The sequence below is a fragment of the Ambystoma mexicanum genome, chromosome 3p (genome assembly GCF_040938575.1).
Source record: "Ambystoma mexicanum isolate Mex_15411 chromosome 3p, UKY_AmexF1_1, whole genome shotgun sequence".
Taxonomy (NCBI): domain Eukaryota; kingdom Metazoa; phylum Chordata; class Amphibia; order Caudata; family Ambystomatidae; genus Ambystoma; species Ambystoma mexicanum.
In genome coordinates this window covers 1,137,305,869-1,137,327,660 of record NC_090925.1, presented here as the reverse complement: position 1 = coordinate 1,137,327,660, position 21,792 = coordinate 1,137,305,869, and the positions used below count along the sequence as shown (strand labels likewise).

The 21,792-nt window shown below is 49.6% G+C and overlaps 1 protein-coding gene across 5 annotated transcripts in view; it reads right to left on the bottom strand.

Annotated features, from left to right (window-relative positions):
• FNIP1 (folliculin interacting protein 1) overlaps positions 1-21,792 on the bottom strand; it is a 735,567-nt gene that overhangs the window by 318,159 nt on the left and 395,616 nt on the right. For all 5 annotated transcript variants that reach the window (XM_069652526.1, XM_069652529.1, XM_069652527.1 and 2 more), the window contains 2 exons: positions 20,977-21,048; positions 17,106-17,241 (listed from right to left, as the gene is read on the bottom strand). In XM_069652526.1, coding sequence (XP_069508627.1) covers positions 17,106-17,241; positions 20,977-21,048 — 208 coding nt within the window. The remainder of the gene's footprint in view (positions 1-17,105; positions 17,242-20,976; positions 21,049-21,792) is intronic.

Here is a 21,792-nt window from a genome sequence, read left to right as displayed (position 1 = left end):
CTCACTGGGTATTACAGGAATTTCATGGTAGACTAGGGTATCATAGCTGCCCTCCTGACTGCCCTCACTACTCCAAAGAAACCCCAAGAAGGTAACTTGGTCTGAAGACTCCTTGTGCCAGGCCCCTGTTCTCAGGACACATGACTATCAGAACTTTTATTGTGCAGGCAGATGCCTCCGACACTGATCGGTGCAGTTCTATCACAGCTAGATGAGAAGAACTAGTTTCTTACCCCGGTGACATTCTTTCGACTGGATGTTGCTCCCACACATTCCTCATCTTTAATATTCAATATCCAGCTTCAGCTGCTTCGGCAAACACATTTTGTCAGAGGGTGCTGTGCGTCGATGCAGTGAACTCGATGTCCCTCAAGGGCCTCTGTCTCGAGGATGATGTCATCGAAGGCATATAGAGCACGAGCAGTAGAAATAACTGCATAACCAGGGGAATAACCATACTCAACTATGAAGGAGCGAAAGCTGTAATAGCATGTGAAATTCTACTGAGGGTTAGGTTGGGAGGGCGGTGAGGAATATGTGGGAGGAACATCCAGTCAAAGGAACGTTAGCAGGGGTAACTAACTAGTTCTTCCAATGATTGTGTCCTCCAATGTATTTCTCATCTTTGATAGACTCCCAAAGCAGTATTAGATTTCATTGAGGGTGTAAGAATTTAGTTTTTTTAATGGTTTTCATAAACCAAATGCAGGACTGCTTTACCAAAGCTCCCAACCTGACCGAGGGAAGACTCCAGGCAGTAATGTTTGGTGAATGCGTGAATAGTAGACCATGTTGCCGCCTCACAAATACTTTTTATCGGTACGGTACACCCATTTGCAGGGCTGTAGAGGTAGCCATGCCCCTGGTGGAATGGACCCTTATCCTGATCATGTGAGGAATGACAGGGACTGGAGGAAACGCGTACAGGAATGGAAATTCCCAGTCCACCACGAATGTGTCTCCTAGAGCTCCTCTTCGGGGAAATTCCCTGGAGCAGTACAGTTCGCAAATCCGGTTGACACTGGTCGCGAACAGATCCACTCGAGGGGTTTACCAAGGGGTGAAGATCTCTTTAAGGACTTCCTGAGATAGTTCCCACTCAGAGCGTCGGCCACTGTGTTCTCTTTTCCAGCTAGGTGAACTGCCAATAGAGAATCCTTCTTGAATTGCCCAGTAACAGAGCTGCATTGCCTCTCTGCACAGTGTTAGTGACCCTACACCACCTCTCTTTTTGAGGTAGTAGATGGCCACTGTGTTGTCTGTCATAATCTGGACATTCTTCCCCTTCCACACAAGGCAGGAAGGTCTTCAGCGCTTGCCTGATTGCCCTCAGCTCCAAAAGATTGACATCTAGTTTGGACTCCGATGGGGACCAATGACCGCTGACTGTCAGATTGTTGGTGTGGGCTCCCCAACCCGTAAGTGAGATGTCTGTCACTACTGTTATGTCCAGCCATGGTTGCCAAAAGGGTTCTCTCTTCAGAACATTGTCCTTGTAAGCCCACCACAGAAGATCCTGTGCAACCCTGCTTGGAACCTGAAGTAGGTCGACATCTTTCCTGAGAACTGGGACCATTTTCCCTCACACCAGTGTTGCTGAGCACATCCCACCATCTCCCTGCCCGCACTCTCGTTCCGATGGTGCTTGCTTTCCTTGACTGGCAAGGAACTCCATGATGGCCGCCACGCACGGCCTGCTGAAACAGCTGATCGTTGCAGGCCCCTTGACTCATGGAGGCGTCCGAATTGGATGGGTCTCAACACTATCTCCGGACCACTGCGGGAGCCCCTCTAAGGGTCATGCCCTGTCTGACCCTGTCTGAGACTGGCCAAACTGTTGGCCCCCTTTCTTCCGCTGCCGCCTCCCCACCATCCCACGTAATTCATCAGGACTGGATGCTTTCGATGACCACTCGCGCAATGCTTGGCTCCACGGAACATTTGGCTTTGCTCTTTACCCTTCCTTCCTGGAGCCACGAGGGCGTGACTCCCTGTATTGCCTACCTGGAAACCACTCACATGGAAAGCGCTCCCGCCTTTCCATTGATTGCAGAGGTAGGCTGACTATTAAAATGAAGATTTCACAATATATTGGGAAAAATGCCTGATATTTTACATCAGCGCTCGCCAGAATGCACTTCCTTTTCTGCAGCCACACTGCTGCTCTTCCTAAACCCTGGGGCGGCCTGCGCCTTGGCTAATGTGAGGCTCCATACTTGGGTCCATTCTGCGGGGTGGTTGTTGCGGACAGTCCAAGATGGCTGATGTTTTTGCCCTGCAGCGGTGTATAATCCCCAGAGTAGTGCTCTTCCTCCTGCCTGCACTAGGATTGGGCGTTGCTGTCCTACCAAATGGCCTATGGGGGACCAACAGGCTTTGCCGGCCCCCTCTCCAAAGGACCATTCCTTAGGCCCATTCCTAAGGCCCATGTCTTCTCCCCATCTGCTATCAGGCTACCCCCTCGCTCTCATGAGGCAACTATCCCAAGGTAAGTTCCCTCGACAGACTCCCTCGTTCCTCTTCCCCTCCACCGTGACTCACAACAATCATAGTTAGCTGTCCCAACTTACTGTATGAGAGTGCTTGCATGCCTATAATTGCAGTTGCTGTCCCCCCGATTGCTGTATGAAAGTGCCTGCATGCCTGAAAATCGTAGTTAGCTGCCCCCCCTTTTCTGTGTGAAAGTGCTTGCTTGCCTGTAATAACCGTAACTAGCTGTCCCATTGTCCACCATCTATGACATGCCTATCCCCCCCGGTCCCACTCCCTGGCCTCTCCCTCTTCCCGCCTCACTACTTACTCTTTCCTCCTCCCTCCCGTTGGCTCTGTCTAGCACCTTAGCAACATTGCCTTCACTCCATTAATTCCCGGCATACCACAGTTGTTATGCCTCTTCTGCTATAACAAAGCCACCCTGGCTGAAGTCTGAGTCTAATGGCCACATTATGGAGGTACCATCACCACTATGTTGCTAATGCATTGAATTGACTTTTGATTCATGTTGGTTCACCCATCTTGACATTCTCATGCTTGACTTTTTGAATCATTATGCAATCATGGTGGTCCTGAATAATGTTGTACCCATTAATGACTTCGAATCACAGCATGCACATGTTGGACTCTTGCATCATAATGTGTTCACTATTGACTTTTGTATCTTGGCGGTGCTCTTTCCATCCGTTTGTTTGCTCCTTAACTTTGTTTTGAATCTTTTCACTTTACTCACTGTTCTCAGTCTTCTCCTTCTCTCCCTTGCCTTTACCTTCTCTCCTCTCTCCCCTTCCCTCACCATAATCAATGCACTTGCACTATCACAATGATCGTCAGACCTAGTATCATAGTCCCTGTTTGTTCCCCTCCTCCCCCCTCACTTCCCTCACTTATTGTTCAATGCTCTTGCACTATCAGTAATGTCATGTCATCAGGCCTAGTACGATAAGTAATTACCCATTCCTAAATGTCTCAAGGCCTTGTAAGATTGTTATTGTATTTTCCTTTGCTCCCTCCCCTGCCTTGAAGCGCTTTGAAACATGTGTATAGGCGCTATACAAATAAAATCATATCTTATATCATTGAGTTCTGAGAGCCCATTGAAGTGATCGCATTCTGAGTCGGGCCTCTGGCATCAGAAAAATGCAGGATGCCATAAGGCCGAGCAACCTCAAATAAATAAATAAATAAAAATCGAAGGCCGGGAGACACTGGGCACTTTGAAATTTGGAGACCATCTGTAGAATGTCTTGAGCCCTCACCTAGGGTGGCAAGCTCTTTCCCAAAGATGCATCCAGTACAGCTCAGATGAACAGGAGCTTTTGCAAAGGTGTCACATGGGACTTCTTGTAATTGAGGGAGAATCCCAGTCTGTTAAGAGAGTCGCAAGTGATGTTGAGTGGCAAGCGATGTTGAGATGACCCTGGACTTGTTCGGGAGAATACACCCTGACCAGCCAATCTTCCTGGTAGGAGTAGACATGGATCCCCACCTCCCCCAAGACTCGCTGCCACCACCACCATCAGTTTAGTGAAAACCTTCCTGGGGGGAGGTTAGCCGAATGACAGAACTCGAAATTGATAATGAGAACCACCAACTGCAAACCTCATATTTTCGGTGCTTGGGATGGATTGGCACATAAAAATAAGCATCTTGAAGGTCCAATGACACCATGCAATCCTGGAGTTGGAGGGCCTGAAGGATCTGAGAAAGTGTGACCATCTTGAACTTGTCCTTTCTGAGGCTATAGCGCCTTTCTCTAGCAGGGTTAACATTTCCTGCACAATGGGGCAGATCTGGAATCCTCAAAGAGTGGCTCCCCAGTGGATTCCTCTGAGGTCTTTGTATGAAAGGAAGGCAGTACCCGTAGGCTATGGTTTCCAATGCCCAAGCATCCGAAGTAATGTGACTCAAGACCTCAGAGAGGTTTTGAGGCGGCTGATGCACTGGGAGATGGTAAAAATGCCCCTTTTTGAGCTTGCTTCACACTACTCCCTCGTCCAACACGAGGAAACTTCCTTTGGCCTCTTTGACCAGTCATTCCTCTTGCTCTTCCAACTGAGGAGTAGTAGCGAAAAAGATCTACCAATCGAAGTCTGTCCACTAGGGCGAAAAGGCTGAGGCTGCCTAATAGCGGCACCTAAAGATTTGGCTGCCATCTAAGTGGTCTGCAACTTCTCAAGGCTTTCGTCAGCCTTGTTGCCAAAAAAGGGAGACTCGTCAAAGGGCATGGCATGTTAAGGAGTCTGGATTGCACATCCAGTGCAAAACCAGACTTCCTCAACCATGCAAATCTGCGTATAACGGTGCTAGTAGCCATGGCTCTGCTGATGCTGTCAGCAGAATCCAGACCAGACTGAAGAGACTCACACAGAGTGAATGAAAATTAGAATTTTGCAAGGGCACAGTCTTGATTGTGACCAATCTGATGTCGACAGACACCATGGGCTCGAATGGTTTACGCGCCATGGTGCCCAGAACCACGTTGAGGTCCCAGACCGGGTGTGGACGTTTGATAGCGGGGGCGGGAGGGGGTACAACCGTGTCAGCCCTGTCAGATGTCTCTTGACCATAGGATTGGAAGGTTTGGAAGTGGAGAATGAGCCCTTGTCCAAATGTTTGTAAGCACCTACCGCCACCAGGTAGGTACGGCATGTTTCAACCTGAACCCCTGACTCTGCCAGATGTACTGCAAAGGACAGCACCTGATCCAGTGTGCACGTCAATGGGTCTACACATCTTTCCTTGGCCCAGAAGTAAAAACTGGTCCATTTGCTGCTAGGGCTAATTTCTCTGGGGGAGGAGTACACTACTGCCCCCTCCAGCCCATGCTGGGAGAGGAGCGGCGTTCCCCGGACTGGAAGAGGCACCTGGGCCTGCGCCAAGAGCCGTAAGAGGTCCGAAAACCATGGTCTGGCCAGCCAATGCAGCGCTATCAGGATTAGTTGTAATTGATGAGCTTCTCTGATCTTGCAAATGGCCTTGTGGATCAGTGGGGTCGGAGGGAATGCGTAACATCCCGTTCCATTGAAGTTGAAAGGCATCCCACAGCGAGGCTCTGCCCTGCCCCAGCCAGGAGGCAAACTGTTGGCATTGCCGGTTCTGCTTTGTGGCAAATAGGTCTATCTGGGGCTGGCCCCACTTGTCGAAGATCTCCTGCAGGACCTCCCCATTCAACTGCCATTCGTAGTTGTCGACACCCAATCTGTTTGCCTCTAGGTTGGCCTCCCCCCAGAAGGTGGATTGCAGAAAGCCTTATGTTATGGGCTATAGTCCATTACCATATCTTGATGGTGAGCCTGCACAGGGACGGCGGTCTGGTGGCCCCTGTTTATTGAGGTAGTTCATGCAAGTGGAGTTGTCCATTTGAATACAGACTGGGCTGTTCTTGATCAACAATAGGAAGGCCCTGAGAGCCTGCAGTACGGCCGTTAGTTCAAGCAAGTTGATGCGACTCTTTTGGTCCTTCTTTGTCCACAGACGATGTACACTGTGGCCACCCAGCCTGACTCCCCACCTGTCCAGGGAGGAGTCTGTCATGATGGTATAAGCCGGGAGTGGCTGTCTGAATGGCCTGACTGCCATAAGATTGGTGTCTTACCTCCACCAAACTAAATCCTGGTGGGAGTTCCGCTGGGATGGTGACTGATGCTGCTTAAGAACCGGTTTCCTGGTTCCATGAGGCTGAGAGGTTTAACTGCACCCTCCTCATTCTGAGCCTTGTATGCAGAATAGCCAAGAGGCATGCAGTCAAAATCCCCAACAGGTGTTGGTACCACCAGGTCGAAGTTTCTGACCTGCTGAGAAAATGCCCAGTAGCCGACTTTAGAGATGCCACCTTTTCCATAGTGGGGGAAGATCCTATGCCCATTGGTATCCCACCTCAGGCCCAGGAAGACCAAGGCTTGGGTAGGCTGGAGCCGAGACTGTCTTTGGTTGATGGAGAATCCCAGTTCGTAAAGAAAATCCATTAGCCTGGAGGCCATATTCCAAACCTCCCCTGGTGATTCCGCTCGAACCAAACAGTCATCGAGGTTATGGGTACATGTGGTAGTCCTCCCACCTGAGCAGCGCGGCCACCGCATTCATGAGCATCGTGAATACCTGTGGGCCAAATTTAGTCAGAATGGAAGGACCTTGTGCTGAAAGTGGGAGCCCATCACTAGGAACTGGAGGAAGGAGCAGCGGCGCTGCCATATTGGGACGTGTAGGTATGCATCCTTCAGGTCCAGGGAACACGTCCAGTCTCCCCCAAACAGAGAATACGCCATCCAAGCTGGCGTAACCATCTTGAACCTTTGGAGGGGTAGGGATAGGTTTAAGAAGGATAGATCGAGAACCACTTGCAGGCTTGCCTGGTTCTTCTTCTTTATTGTAAAAATCTGCAAGTAAAACCCCAAAGCCTCTCTGTGAGAGGGGGACTTCCTCTACTGCCCCAGTCACTACCTGTGAGCAGATCTTCGCAAGAAGAGCTAGTGTCCCGATCTGAGGGGGGTGGTGTGGGTGGAGAGAACGGGGGGAGGAGGGATCAGAGAAGGGGTGGGGTGGAAAACATGGGAGACCATCGATAGGACCCATGGATCCACAAACAGTTCCTGCCAGGACTGAAGATGAAAAGCAAGCCTGACCCCCACTGGAGAATTGTGGACCTTTAAGACCGCGTCATTGCTTCTTTCCCTCTGAGGTGGGAGCCTGGGATGGGGACTGGAAGAAGCCCTTGTGGGAGGTAATTTGTTGTTTGTGCCTGTGTTGGTTGGGAACCGGTCAGGTTGCCTACTTCTCCGGTCCTGGAAGCCCCTGAATCCACCAAACATTCTTCCCCCTATCGGATCTGGAATGCCCCTGCCCGAAGGGCTTAGATGCAGGCTTTTGCCAGTATAGCCAAGGACCTGGTAGTTTGGAAATTTATTTTTCTTGTCCAACTTCTCATCCGTTGAAGAATGGAACAAATCCCACTCCTTTACACACACGGGAGATCCAGGATGTGGTCTTGTACGTCCGGGTTAAACCTGGTGGCTTCAAGCCACGCCATCCGCCTCATATCTGTGGCCACACAAATGGCCCTGCCGGCCATGTCGATATGAGCCACAGACGACTCCATTAGGTCCTGTGCCACTAGCTTGGCTTCGGCCAATCCCGCTTTGAAGGACGGTTGCTTGTGTACTGGCAGATCAGGAAGGAAATCAGCAATTTTCCTCCATAGCCTCAGATTTGGAGCGGCCAGCATAGCATCTGCGTTAGCTTGCCGAAGGTGGAGGCCGGCGTTGGAGTATAACTTCTTCCCATAGGCCTCCAGAACCTTCTCTTCCTTGCCCAAAAAAGCAGAGGTAGAGGAGGAGAAGGAGGATGCAGATGTCTGTGGTTTGGCATACATGGAAGCTGCCGCCATCATTGATGAATGGGGGTGCGGGTGAACCAAGAGAAGGAGCGCATTCCCTTCTGCCCACCTATATTTTGCGTCCAGCCATTTGTTGGTGGGCTGCATTGAATGGGGCTTGGATCAGCCCTTTTTTGCCACGGCTTCCACGTCTTTTTGGAGTGGGATGGCTAGGACTTCCGCTAGGACCCCCACTTCTGGCTTTTCCATCTGAGGCTGTGGGATGCTAAGGTACTCCGCCAATCTGCTAGCCTATCGTGGAAGGACCTGGCTGAAGATGAGGTATCCTGATCCTCTTCTTCGTCCGTGTCCCTTTGATCCACATCATCCTGATGGTCCATAGGATCCATGGGCAGCGTGGCTGGAGTAACCGTGGCCTGGGGGGGGCACGGGAGGCGGGAACAGGGCTGTGATGTTACAATGAGCGGAAGCCGGTGTCTCTGTAGACGATGAAGCTACCAAGACTAAGGGTGGAGCTGGCTGGAGCCGAAGGCTGTGTATGCATAGGTGGAAGCATCTCTTTAATAATTCCCCTCAGGATGCCACCCATTTGAGGAGACTTCATCAGAGTGAGGAAACTGTCAAAATGTTTATCGCACGCTGGAAATGTGCGTCCCTGCACAGGCACCAATGGCATGACCGGCGTGTAGGGCTGCGCTCATCCCGTACTGTGCCTGCCCTGCGAGTACTTCTCCTCGGTATAGCATTCCTGCCTGGGGAGCACCGGGTAGGATGTGCACCACGTCACCTGTGATGTGGCCATGGGAATCATTTCCAGCCTGGGAGTGACTTCCTGCCGATGGGGTTCGTTGGAGTGCCGTGCGTCTGCACATGTCACCATTGTCAGTCTGTGCCGCCATCTCGTTCTGGACCGACACACGTGGTCTGCATGTCAGTTGTGGTGGCCTCTGCCTGTTTGCTTGTGTGCGTAGGCGCGGTCCTCTCCTGAACCTCAGGTGGGACCTGGTAGGCTGATTGCCCTCGGACATGGTGCCGGTTGTGCTACTACATGCAGGTGGCCCCTCAGGCTTGGGTACGGTACTAGGGTAGAGCCCCTCAGGAGATTTCCCGGTACAAGAACCATCTGGCCCCTCAGCGCTGGGACCAGGAGAATCCGTGGATCCCTCGGCTGTTAGGCCCATTGTTTGGTGAGCCTCAGTACCCTGGCTGGTGACAGAGCCTGATTAGTTCTTCCCACCTTTGTGGGGTGCTTTGGGCAATAGAACACTTACCTTGGCCTTTGTTTTCCTATGGGATGAGATCTGGAGAACAGCTCCCTCCACCTCGCGAGCCGGTTCTTGAGTGACCAGGGATTAAAGGCATTGCACGCCAAACACCTGTGGTCTTCAGCGAGGCATTGGAGGCTGAGTGCGTGCAGGTCTGATGTCGGAAATGATCTGTCGCAAGACGGGCACCTACTAAAGCCTGCCGCGGCTGACATGCGCTGGGGAGGGGCGAGGCACCGGAGGCCAGTGTAAATTAAAGTTCCTATTGATTTAGAAGATTTAAGGAAAAAATCATTAATAACAAAAACAGAGGGATAAATGTTCCACAGGAAGACTTGGAAGGTGTGGAATTAGGAGGGAAAAAAGGCTTCAACCACAGTGCAGGTGAAGCAGGCACGCTCCTGTCGATGTGGAAAAGAGGACTGAAGTGAAGCGCAGGAGGACGGAGTCAGGTGAGTGCATGCTCCCAGGGCCATGCCACTGCACGCATCTAAATTTAAAGGGGAAAAGAATTTTTTTGTGGTGAAAAAGATTCCGTTCCCGTCCCTAGCGAGATACTGTTATAGAGTGCGTCACGAGGACGTTGCGTACCTGTTCGTCTGGTTGAAGACCTTGATGATGATGCCAGGCTGTCAGGAGTCCTGCGTGGATGTGGATGACGCGAGAAGCCAGCCCAGCTCCCGCCCGAATGGAACCGGGTTGGAGATGAACCAGCTCCCAACGCCACGAGTCTGCTCACCCCTGATTAACGTGGCGTCAGGACAGTGCAAGCACTGACAGGGGGAGCCTTTCCAGATGACGATACTGAGTCCCAAGGAAGACTGGATCCGGAAGATGGAAGTTCCAAGGAAGACTGGATCCGGAAGATGGAAGTCCCAAGGAAGACTGGATCCGGAAGATGGAAGTCCCAAGGAAGACTGGATCCGGAAGATGGAAGTCCCAAGGGAGAGGACACAGTGAAGATTGGTAGGAGGCAGGATCCGGGAAGGAAGGTAGAAGAATGGCTCACAAGGTAGAGGGAGGCTGAAAGTGCAGGCAGACAAGGTACAAGGCAAGGACCAACTAATAACCACAGGGGAACCACCCAACTCAGAAGAGGGGAAGGGAACCACCCTACCACAGGACAAGGGAAGGAAGGACAAGGCAAGGTAACTGCAGAATGTACCCGAGGGTACCAGGAACAAGAAGGACAGGAGTCAGGTTACAGGTAAGGACCCGAGGGTACCAGGAACAAGGAGGACAGGAGTCAGGTAACAGGTAAGGTAGGCACAAGGAACCGGCGAGGAAACACGATCCTAATCAAACCGCGTTGAGACGCGGTCTGAATGAACGACCGGGCTCCTTAAATAGGACTGCCAACCCCTAGGAGGCTTGGAACGCAAGCCGAGCCGACTCCCAAGCGTTGGTTGGCTCAGAGAGAGGCGTGGACCGCAAGGTCCTCCAAAGCGAGTACTCCGTGCAGCGCGCATGCGCGAAGAGCGCGGAATGGCCGCCCGCGCATGCGCTGACCAACCTGCCCAGGAAACCCGGAAGCGCGCGATGACCAGAACAACCCAGGAACCCCTAAGCGAAAGCGCGGGTACAGCCTCCAGGACGGGGCGCGCCGCTTCAAGTAAGTGGACCCCAATGCGGGCGGCGTGACACTATGCCCCCTCCCAGAAAGACCCGGAGCCCCCGGCTTCCAGGGACAACGAAGGAAAAAGTCACGAACCAGACGGGGCGCATGCACATGACAGCGGGGCTCCCAAGTGCGATCACAAGCAGGGTAACCTTTCCAATCAACAAGGTATTGGAGCACGCCCCGACGGATCCGTGAGTCACATATTTCCTGTACCTCAAATTCAGGGACCCCCCGTACTTGAATGGAGGAAGGCCGAGGACTGGAACGCCCAAAGACATCCTTCACAAAGGGTTTCAAAAGGGAGACATGAAACACTGGATGCACTCGCCAAGATTGGGGTAACACCAGTCGAAAAGCAACTGAGGACAAACGTTTGGAAATCCTGAAAGGCCCATAGAATCGGGGTGCCAATTTGGTGGGCAGATTGCGTACTGGCAGGTTCTTAGAGGACAACCAAACCAGATCGCCCACCTGGAGATCCGGTTCCGTAGTCCGACACTTGTCTGCCTGCTTCTTCATGCGCTTCCGTGTCTCAACCAGGGTACCCCGGGCCAGGTCGTGCTGCTTTTGGATGTCAGAAACCATTTGATCCGCCGAAGGAACAGCACTAGGTAGTACTGGAGTAAAAGGAACCAACTTAGGATGTAGTCCAGTAGAGCAAAAGAAAGGACTGATACCCGTAGCAGTATGCGTTGCGTTGTTATAGGATACCTCAGCCAAATCAAGATTCTTCACCCAGTTGGATTGAGTAGCATTGGCATAACAGCATAGGTACTGCTCTAGGGTTTGGTTAGTTCTCTCCGTCTGTCCGTTTGTGTGCGGATGATAACCAGAACTCAAGGCTCTGCGGATACCAAGATGATTGCACAATTGATGCCAAAACGAAGAGAGAAACTGCGAGCCACGATCAGAGATGATCTTCTCCGGTAACCCATGTAGCCGGTAAATGTTGTGTAGAAATGCCAGAGCCATCTGAGAGGAGGTAGGTATCTTAGAAAAAGGGATAAAGTGAGCATACTTCGTGAAACAGTCCACTACTACCATAATGCAAGTATTGCCCTCAGAAGGCGGAAGCTCGACAATAAAGTCAGTGGCGATGGTGTGCCATGGGTAAGGCGGTGTTTCAGTAGGCTGAAGCAATCCCATAGGTTTTCTTCTTGGCGTCTTAGTTTGAGCGCAAACTGGACAACTCTCCACATACCGCTTGACCTCCTTGGCCCAACCCGGCCACCAGAATTGTCTGGAAATCAGCTCTTGAGTGGCCTTGACGCCACGATGACCACCAACATGTGAATCGTGTAAACCTTGAAGGATGTCTAACCGGAGTGAACACGTCGGTAAGTACAGACGTTTCAAAAAGAACAAAAGACCGTTGTGTTCAGTGATCTGTGGTCGCTTCAGAATGTCGGCTCGATCAGGGTCCACCGATGTTTCTTGTACTATTCTCTGCAGATGAGGAGAAATCGTCAAAAGAAAATGCTTAGGAGAAATCAATGGAGTGTTCTGACTGCAATCCTTCTCTTCCTTCTTCAGAGAGCGCGATAAGGCGTCAGCCTTCAGGTTCTGAGAGCTGGGGATGTAAGTAATGTTGAAGTCGTAGTGTGAAAAGAAAAAAGCCCACCTGGCCTGGCGAGCGGTGCGACACTGCAAGGATCGCAAATATTGCAGGTTACGATGATCAGTGCGGACTTCTACAGAAAAACGTCCTCCCAGCAAGTGGTGCCTCCACTCCTCGAACGCAGTCTTTATGGCCAAGAGTTCCTTCTCTATGACAGCGTAGTTCTGTTCGCTCGGAGCGAGCTTTCGTGAGAAATAGGCCACCGGGTGTTCTTCGTTAGATACAGGATGCTTCTGTAGGAGAACAGCGCCAACAGCGAAGTTGGAAGCATCGGCCTCAACGATGAAAGGCATCTCGTCGTTGGGATGACGTAAAACAGGAGCTGTACTGAACGCCGTCTTCAAACGGTTGAAGGCTGCTAATGCCTCTGAATCCCAAAGGAACGGAGTCTTAACGCTGGTCAAACGTGTCAACGAAGCCGTGATACGGGAAAACTGAGGAATGAAGCGCCGATAAAAATTGGCGAATCCCAGGAATCTTTGGAGGGACTTCAGGTCATGAGGTTGTTTCCAGTCTCGGATTGCTCGTACTTTATCAGAATCCATGTGGATTCCAGCCTCACTGATTACATACCCCAGAAACTCCATCTTGTTCCGATGGAATGAACATTTTCCAGCTTTGGCGAACAATTGATACTGTGATAAACGTAGAAGGACCTCTCGTACATGTGAAACGTGTTCTTCCGGATTTTCTGAGAAGATCAGGATATCATCCAGATAAACCCAAACCGAGATGCCAATCAAGTCGCTGAAGATGTGATCCATGAACCGCTGGAAGACGGCCGGGGCATTACACAACCCGAAGGGCATTACCCTGTATTCGTAATGCCCAAATGGAGTCTTAAAGGCCGTCTTCCACTCGTCGCCCTCCTTGATTCTGACCAAATGGTAGGCTCCGCGAAGGTCTAGTTTGGTGAACTCCCTGGCTGACCGTAATGACTCCATGATGTTTCGAATCAACGGTAACGGGTACCTGTCTTTAAGGGTGATGTCGTTCAATTGACGATAATCAATACATGGCCGTAGAGTGCCCTCCTTCTTCTTCACAAAAAACAGCGGGAATCCCGCGGGGGATTTAGAAGGTACGATGTATCCTTTCTTGACACACTCATCCAAGTAGTTCCGAAGTACCAGTCTTTCGGTCTGGGTCAAGGAATAAACCTTCCCATGTGGGATCACCGCACCCGGAATCAGGTCAATGGAGCAATCAAAAGTTCTGTGAGGTGGAAGGGGTATGTCTCCAGGTTCAGAAAATACTGTCCTCAGGTCAGCATACGCATGTGGAATCTGGGACAAGGAGCACAAACCAAGCGGGTTCTTACCGGTGGTAAGAGAGGTTGAGGTTGGTGGCTTCAATGACGTGCCGGAACCACAACATTCCTGAATACAAAGAGCAGAGGTAAACACTAGAATACGAGACTCCCAATTGATCGAGGGATTGTGTCGCTGAAGCCAAGGTAGTCCCAACACCACTTGATATGAAGGCGATTTGATGACATCGAGAGCGATCTCCTCCTCATGAGCCTCGATTCGCAATAGCATGCCAACAGTATGCAATCGAATAGGTCCGGAAGACAAAGGTGTGCCATCAATGACCTCCACAGGTATCGCATTTCTTCTGGTGAGCAATGGTATGCCGTTGTTGATGGCGAATTCCTTGTCAATATAATTACCGGAAGCCCCACAGTCCAATAATCCATGGACATCAATTGTCTTCTCCTGCCACTTCAGACTGATTTGCAAAATCATCAAGACGGCTGGCTGCATAGGCGGAAACGCCGTACTGGCACAAGAAAGGACTTGTAGCAAGGAAGAACCTGTCGTGGCCTTTCCAATAGACGACAGGCCTCCTAGTTTCCCCCTTTCTTGATAGGGCGCAAAGGACAGGTACTCAGATAGTGACCGGCAGCTCCACAGTATAGACACAATCGCAGTCTTCTTCTGCGCTTCTTCTCTTCTTCTGATAAGGGACCCCTTACTGCGCCTAATTGCATTGGTTCGGTAGAGGAATCCGAAGGAACTGGCAGTCCAGTCGGTAGGGTTGATGGCCTGGGGAACACCTTCTCAAACCGACGTCTCTCACCCTTTCTCTCGGCCAATCTCTGGTCTATCCTCAAAACCTGTTCAATAAGTTTCTGTAGATCTTCGGGTTCAGGAATATGCAACAACTCGTCCTTGTATTCCTCTCTTAATCCCCGGCGAAACAAGGTCTTCTGTGTTATCTCTGGCCATAGGGAATCAGTCGCTAGTTGACGAAAACGGCTGATATAAGTTATTATATCGGAATTTGCCTGTTGAATGTCCATCAATAGATTCTGTGCTGTGGAAGCCAGATTAGGAGACTGAAAAACATCCAAGAACGCTTTTTCAAAGGCCAAGAAATCGCCAAGTATGGGGCTATTAGTAACAACCAGGGGTGTAGCCCAAGCAAGAGCATTCCCAGATAAATTGCCCAAAATGTAGCCGATCTTGGCTTTGTCATTGTTGAAATGAGTCGAACGGTAGAGGAAATGTATCCGACAATGGTTGCAGAATTCACCCACACGTCTGGGGTCTCCATCGAACTTGATGGGTGCGGTGTGGGCCATGGTGTTTTCAGACTGTGGAGATGCCCCTATGTTCTGTGTCACCATTTGACGTAAAGCCACGTTCTCCTGACGGAGTGCTGTCATCTCAGCACGAAGAGCTTGTACTTCAATACGAAGACCTGGGTCCTCTTCCATCTCAGTGTCCGAAGTATCCGAAGGCAGGCGTCTCAATCTGTTATAGAGTGCGTCACGAGGACGTTGCGTACCTGTTCGTCTGGTTGAAGACCTTGATGATGATGCCAGGCTGTCAGGAGTCCTGCGTGGATGTGGATGACGCGAGAAGCCAGCCCAGCTCCCGCCCGAATGGAACCGGGTTGGAGATGAACCAGCTCCCAACGCCACGAGTCTGCTCACCCCTGATTAACGTGGCGTCAGGACAGTGCAAGCACTGACAGGGGGAGCCTTTCCAGATGACGATACTGAGTCCCAAGGAAGACTGGATCCGGAAGATGGAAGTTCCAAGGAAGACTGGATCCGGAAGATGGAAGTCCCAAGGAAGACTGGATCCGGAAGATGGAAGTCCCAAGGAAGACTGGATCCGGAAGATGGAAGTCCCAAGGGAGAGGACACAGTGAAGATTGGTAGGAGGCAGGATCCGGGAAGGAAGGTAGAAGAATGGCTCACAAGGTAGAGGGAGGCTGAAAGTGCAGGCAGACAAGGTACAAGGCAAGGACCAACTAATAACCACAGGGGAACCACCCAACTCAGAAGAGGGGAAGGGAACCACCCTACCACAGGACAAGGGAAGGAAGGACAAGGCAAGGTAACTGCAGAATGTACCCGAGGGTACCAGGAACAAGAAGGACAGGAGTCAGGTTACAGGTAAGGACCCGAGGGTACCAGGAACAAGGAGGACAGGAGTCAGGTAACAGGTAAGGTAGGCACAAGGAACCGGCGAGGAAACACGATCCTAATCAAACCGCGTTGAGACGCGGTCTGAATGAACGACCGGGCTCCTTAAATAGGACTGCCAACCCCTAGGAGGCTTGGAACGCAAGCCGAGCCGACTCCCAAGCGTTGGTTGGCTCAGAGAGAGGCGTGGACCGCAAGGTCCTCCAAAGCGAGTACTCCGTGCAGCGCGCATGCGCGAAGAGCGCGGAATGGCCGCCCGCGCATGCGCTGACCAACCTGCCCAGGAAACCCGGAAGCGCGCGATGACCAGAACAACCCAGGAACCCCTAAGCGAAAGCGCGGGTACAGCCTCCAGGACGGGGCGCGCCGCTTCAAGTAAGTGGACCCCAATGCGGGCGGCGTGACAGATACGCCCATGCAGTATGGAGAAAAGGGGACGGGACGTAAAAGTAGGTTTGTTGTATGGACAGCCTAGATCTGGTGGTAAATGTTGAGAAGTCAGCCGTGATGGCCTGTTGCAGAGGGAGGTGAACTGTGAAAAATGTAGGGCAATCTTTTGTTAGGGTGTTGTGATCCCCAGATCTCTAATGGTCCTGGAAGGATTTAACCTGTGGTTAACAGCAGAATAATATAAAAGGGAAGAAGAATGTGTCTTGTCCCAGAGAGGGCGATAGAGAAAACTGTTTAGAAGACCGTTCTAATTCAAACCTACTACATACAAGGACTTGACATTGTATAGGAATATTCCAACGGATCTTTGAGACTATTAAGTCCTCTAAGAGGCAGAAGCCCATTATGAGGCTTTTGATTAAGCCTCCTTTTCTTTTAGTTCACTTTTTTTTGTAAAGTGGTAGGCATGCCTGTCCGTGCGCGCCTGCCTCTGCGAGCCCGCCAGTGTGCCCCCCTGCCTGTGTCTGCCTGCCTGCCACACGCGTCCGTCCGCCTGTTAACAGGCTTGTAATTCCTCTTCAGGGCTTCACTAATTTCTTGAACAGCTTTAAACAAACATGTTTTGTCATTATTTTCAAAAGTAGTTTTAAGAGTGTCAAAAACATTTCTCACACACTACACGTCATGCTGGCCAGATGATGTGCTTTTATCGATCATTTAAAAGTAGAGCAATAGAACGTTTGCAAATGTGGTCAATAAAAATCTTCTGTTAAGATCTTTCCTGAACATAGAGGGTGAAAAGGTGTGTAACCATGTATTGAAAATTACTTTTCACCTACGGAAGGCAGAACACATTTGGTGACCTTAAAACATTAACATAATTCAGAAGAAGCGCACAACATAATTAACGCAAGCCGGATTGAGGTATGCAGTATTTTTCTCACCATCTGGGAAAAACTCCATTCTCCAAGCTTGTGGTCTGACTGCGGCGCCAACGCCGCTGATAACTGCTGGCACAGCTGCTGGTAAGTGAGGACGTTGGTGAAGGGAAAGGAGTGATGAGCAGACTGCTAAGTGATGCTGTAAGAGGGAGGGAATAAAACATGGGTATGGGGCAACAGAAGAAGGGACAAGAGCAGAAATAAGCATGGCATCTGGTTTACTAATTTATTTTTATATTTGTAAAGCGCCTAAGCCTGGGACATCAAGGCGCTGTTTCAAACCAGTTACATTTCAGAAAAAAATCATACTTTGCACATCAGAATCATAAACGTTGTGAGGGACAAACAAGAGCGAAGTCAGAGGTTTAGGGGCTAGGTGCATGCTTAGATGAAGAGAAGTTTTTAGTGCTTTTCTGAAGGCTAAGTGGGATTCTTCTACTCTTAGTGTGGGCAGCAAGGAGTTCCAGTGGGTAGCTGCAACAGATGGGAAGCTGGAGCCCACTCCTTTGACTCTTTTAAACTTTGGAATTGCAATGCGCTGGGACTCGGCTGCTCTCGTTGGTCTCCCGGAGTTAGGTCTGAGGATTCTTTGCGACAGGTACTCCGGCGCTTTGTTCGATAGGCACTTGTGTGTGATGGTATTTTGAAGATGATCCCATTGTGAATTGGCAGCAAGTGTGCCGCCTTTCTTGCTGCTGAGATATGGTACCTTTTTGGGATGTTGAGGGCGGAACGTAGAGCATTGTTTTTGATAACCTGCATTGTATTCATTTTTTTTTAATGTGCCGGTAGAAAGGGAATTGCAGCAGTCAAATCTTGCTCCAGTTATCGCTCTGGCAATGGTGGGCAGCTAGCTAGTGTAAGGAATTGTCTGGCAGCATTCAGGGGTTTTGCTGTGTTAAAAGCTGCTGCAGCTATTGAGTTCACTTGCTTGGTGAGGGAAAGCGTAGAATTTAGGTGTACGCCCAGTGTTTTGACCGAGGCAGAGACCGAGATCGTTATGCCATCGACCAGTGAATGCAGCGTAATCAGGGGAACGTTTCTTTATCATTGCTGGCGAGGCTACCATGACGATCTCAGTCTTGTCATTCAAGCATTGGTGATTCATGACCATCCATGCCTGGTTTGTCAGGTAGATTCTGTTGATAGCTAGTGTGTCTTCTTCATGGTTTCCTGACAACGGGTGGAGGATTTGGGTGTCATAGGAATAGTTGGTGTAGGCTATGCCGAGGTCATCCAGGAGTTTAAAGAGGGGTTTGGTGAATATATTATAGAGGTTCAGAGAGACGCAAAAGGCTTGTGGGACTCCGCAAGGGATGGGAGATGGAGGGGCGCTGGTGACTTCTGAGAAGACTCGCATAGATCTGCGTTCTAAGAACGAGGCTACCCAGGTCATGGCTTCTCGGGAGAAGTTAGCAGCGGTTGTGAGGTGATGGCATAAGGTTTTGTGGTCCCCCAGATCAAAGGCGGCTGGTAGGTCAAGGAGGAGAGCTGCCCTGCCTTAGTCTCTGAACCTGTTTAGCTGTTTTTTTAAAAAGTCTAGCAGGACCGTTTCCATGCCATAACCTGGCCTAAGGATTTGGTTCGCTTTGAGAAACGGCTGGATTTGGTTCGCTTCGAGAAACGGCTGGATTTGGTTCGCTTCGAGAAACGGCTGGATTTGGTTGTATGCTGCCCTATCTAGGATTTTTAAGAGGAATGGTACTGTCGTGATAGGGTGATAGTTATTTGGTACTGTAGGGTCGAATGTGTTTTTTTTTAGTAGGGGGAGGGACCCAGGATTCTTTCAGACTGGCCGGTACCCGGTTGGACATGGAGGCGGCATTTATAAAACTTGTGATGAGTGGGACTAGTAGGTTTGAGCTGTCTTTCATAATGGTGGCCGGGCAGATGTCTCTTTTGCATTTTGATGGTCTTGAGGAGTCTGGGGATGTTGGCTGTTTCTTCCTCAGAGACCTCTCTAAGGTGGAAGGACGGGGTGGGTGTGCAGCTGGGATAGGGGGAGGTCCTAGGGAGATTGGTATGATGGATTTGACGAGGCTTAGTTTCAGAGAAATGTTCTCTTGTAGAGATTGGATTTTGGTTCCCATCGCTTTTTGGATACTAGAGCATCATAGTTCATATTTACCGAGGGTTGTAGGGTGTGTTTCCAGTTCACTGAGGAGCCGCAAAATTGCCTGGGTGTTGGATTTGGCGTTTGAGATTCTCGTGTTGAAGGCAGATGCTTTTGCCGTAATGATCGCTATCATGATGAAGGCCATTTGATTGTGGGCGTTTTATTTTTTTTTCAGGCAGCGGCTTCTACAAGGTATTCTTTTGCTCGTAAGGCCTGGAGGTCTGGAGTAAACCAAGCATTAATGTGTCCTGCTGGTTTGGCTTCCCTACGAGTAAAAGGCGCTACTTTGTTTACCGCTTTGGTGAGTGATTTAGTGTATAGGTCTGCTAGTGTGGGGCAAGTTGTCTTTGGTTATCTTGCTCACACTATGTGACCATGTTGCAGGTAGAGCCTGGGGTATGTGTAGGAGAGGTTTGGTATGAGGAAAGGAGAAGGCCAGGCTGTGGTGGTCCCACCAAAGACCAGGGGTGTTGGAGGAGATGGTGATCAGACTGTTAAAGTCAGCCACCCAGTCTAAGGTTCTACCTTTGTTGTGTGTTGGGGCTGTGATACAGTGTTTGAAGCCCAGATCGACAAGAGTGTTTGCTACGGAGGAGGCATAAAGGTCTGAGCCGTCATGGAGCCCCAAGTAAAGATCTCCAAGAATGGTTACTCGAGAGGTAGGCTTGATGTTGCCTCCCATTGACTGGAGCAAGTCCTCTTCAAAGGAGGAGATGGTGCTTGGAGGGCGGTAGATGATGTGTATTGCTACGAAGTCCGTTGGAGATGAGGATAGTTTTATGGACAGGAGCTCGCAGGACTGTGCTCTAGGCGAAGCAGTAGCCCTTATTTGTAGAGCATCCTTGAAGATTACAGTGACTCCTCCACCTCTGGAGTCTGCCCTATCGCTTCTGAGAATTGCATAGCCTTCTGGTATTGCTAATTAAACTTTTATACCATATTGAAAGTTGTACCCAAACCAACCAACTCAATTACCCTAAGGTGAGTGTGCTTCTAACTGTACACATCCAATTTAGTAGTTCCTGTGCCACCTTAATGGGGAAAATGATGGATTTCTATGTGTGAAGCGCTTGCCCCACATATCGTTGTGCCTCCTGCAGGTGTGAATCTTGACCGAGCAAACAGTGCCCTTTATCCTTCAGAAGTTGATTAAGGCAATAGCACCGAGGTGGGTAATCACATAGGTTAACACCACCAAGAAATAATTCAGTTTGTGGTTTGCATTACATAACATGGTAAACAAATGGTGTGCAACAGCATCTTTCAGCATATTCCACAGATGGATGTGCACAACAGTGTTGATCTACCAGATCTGTATGAAAAGGATATCTTTTTTTAAACTACACCAAATGAGAATACAACTGGTCCAATTAGTTGCAAGGATGAAGTCTACGTTCTGCATATTTCCTATTTCAATTGCAGCTAATTAATGACCCTGGAGTATACACTACTTAACAAGGTTTAAAGTATATTATTACAAAAGCACAGAAAGAACTTTATCAGCATTGACAATTGCCAAAACAACTAGTTACTCTTGGGATGACCCTGCTAAAATGTGCCAGTGCTCAGCGGTACTATTAAAGTTTGCTGTCATCGGATAACATACATAATACCAGCATGGAGTCAACTGTGGAACATTTTTGGCCAATATATATCCAGCTAAAATGCTGTCTTATCCAATGAACATTGATCAGAGGGTGCTGTATTGTAATATTCCAAAGAGCTGTGCTAATATTATATGGTGAGCTGATACATTACCAGATCTTGCAATGCCACTGTCTCTGTCGTCATTCAGTCCTCTTCCAGGCATGTCCATTGGATTACTGTGAACTGCAGAGCAAAGTTATCTCATTATCTAATTAACGAAAGCATTGTGTCAGATGCTTTAAACATGCTTGTCTGCAACTACGTCATGCGTACACAATTTCAAATGATCAATCTGAACGCAATGCAAAAAGCCCACCACCAGGAATGACAAGTCGAAAAAGCCTTTAAGTCTTCAATATGCCTATAGATATAATTTCAACTTTCGGGAATACTTACTGATGCCAACAGGGACGTGTGGTGTTCCCCTGCCATGCGTTACTGAATTAAGAATGAACCCAGCCAAATTATTTGGCTCTCGACTGATGGCAGTAATTCACTAAGCAAACGTACATAGAAGTGCAACTGAACCACAACAAATGCAACCAGTGCCCATGCCCATGCAGTGAGGTCAATTTGCATAGAGAGTAATCAGGGCATGCACAAGGGATAGGTTGGTGGTTTGAGATGGAACAAAGTGCAGAAGGAAAGTCCAAGACAAGTCTTTTGGTTTCCCTTCTTTGGGTGAGCTTCAGACATCTGAGGAAACCATTAAAACATGCCAATTCAAAAGTAAGGTGCCAGCATGCTTCAATAACTGCCCATTGGTGTGGTTGTATCATGCCCCCTGAGTGGAAATGAGGAACCATTTTTCATTTTTTTTAAAACCTGGAAGCAGAATTAAAAGGCTGATTGTGGCCATCATATCTGCATATGGAACCAACCAATGCATAGTGGAGTTTGCAAAATATCCCAACAATCATAGCCAGT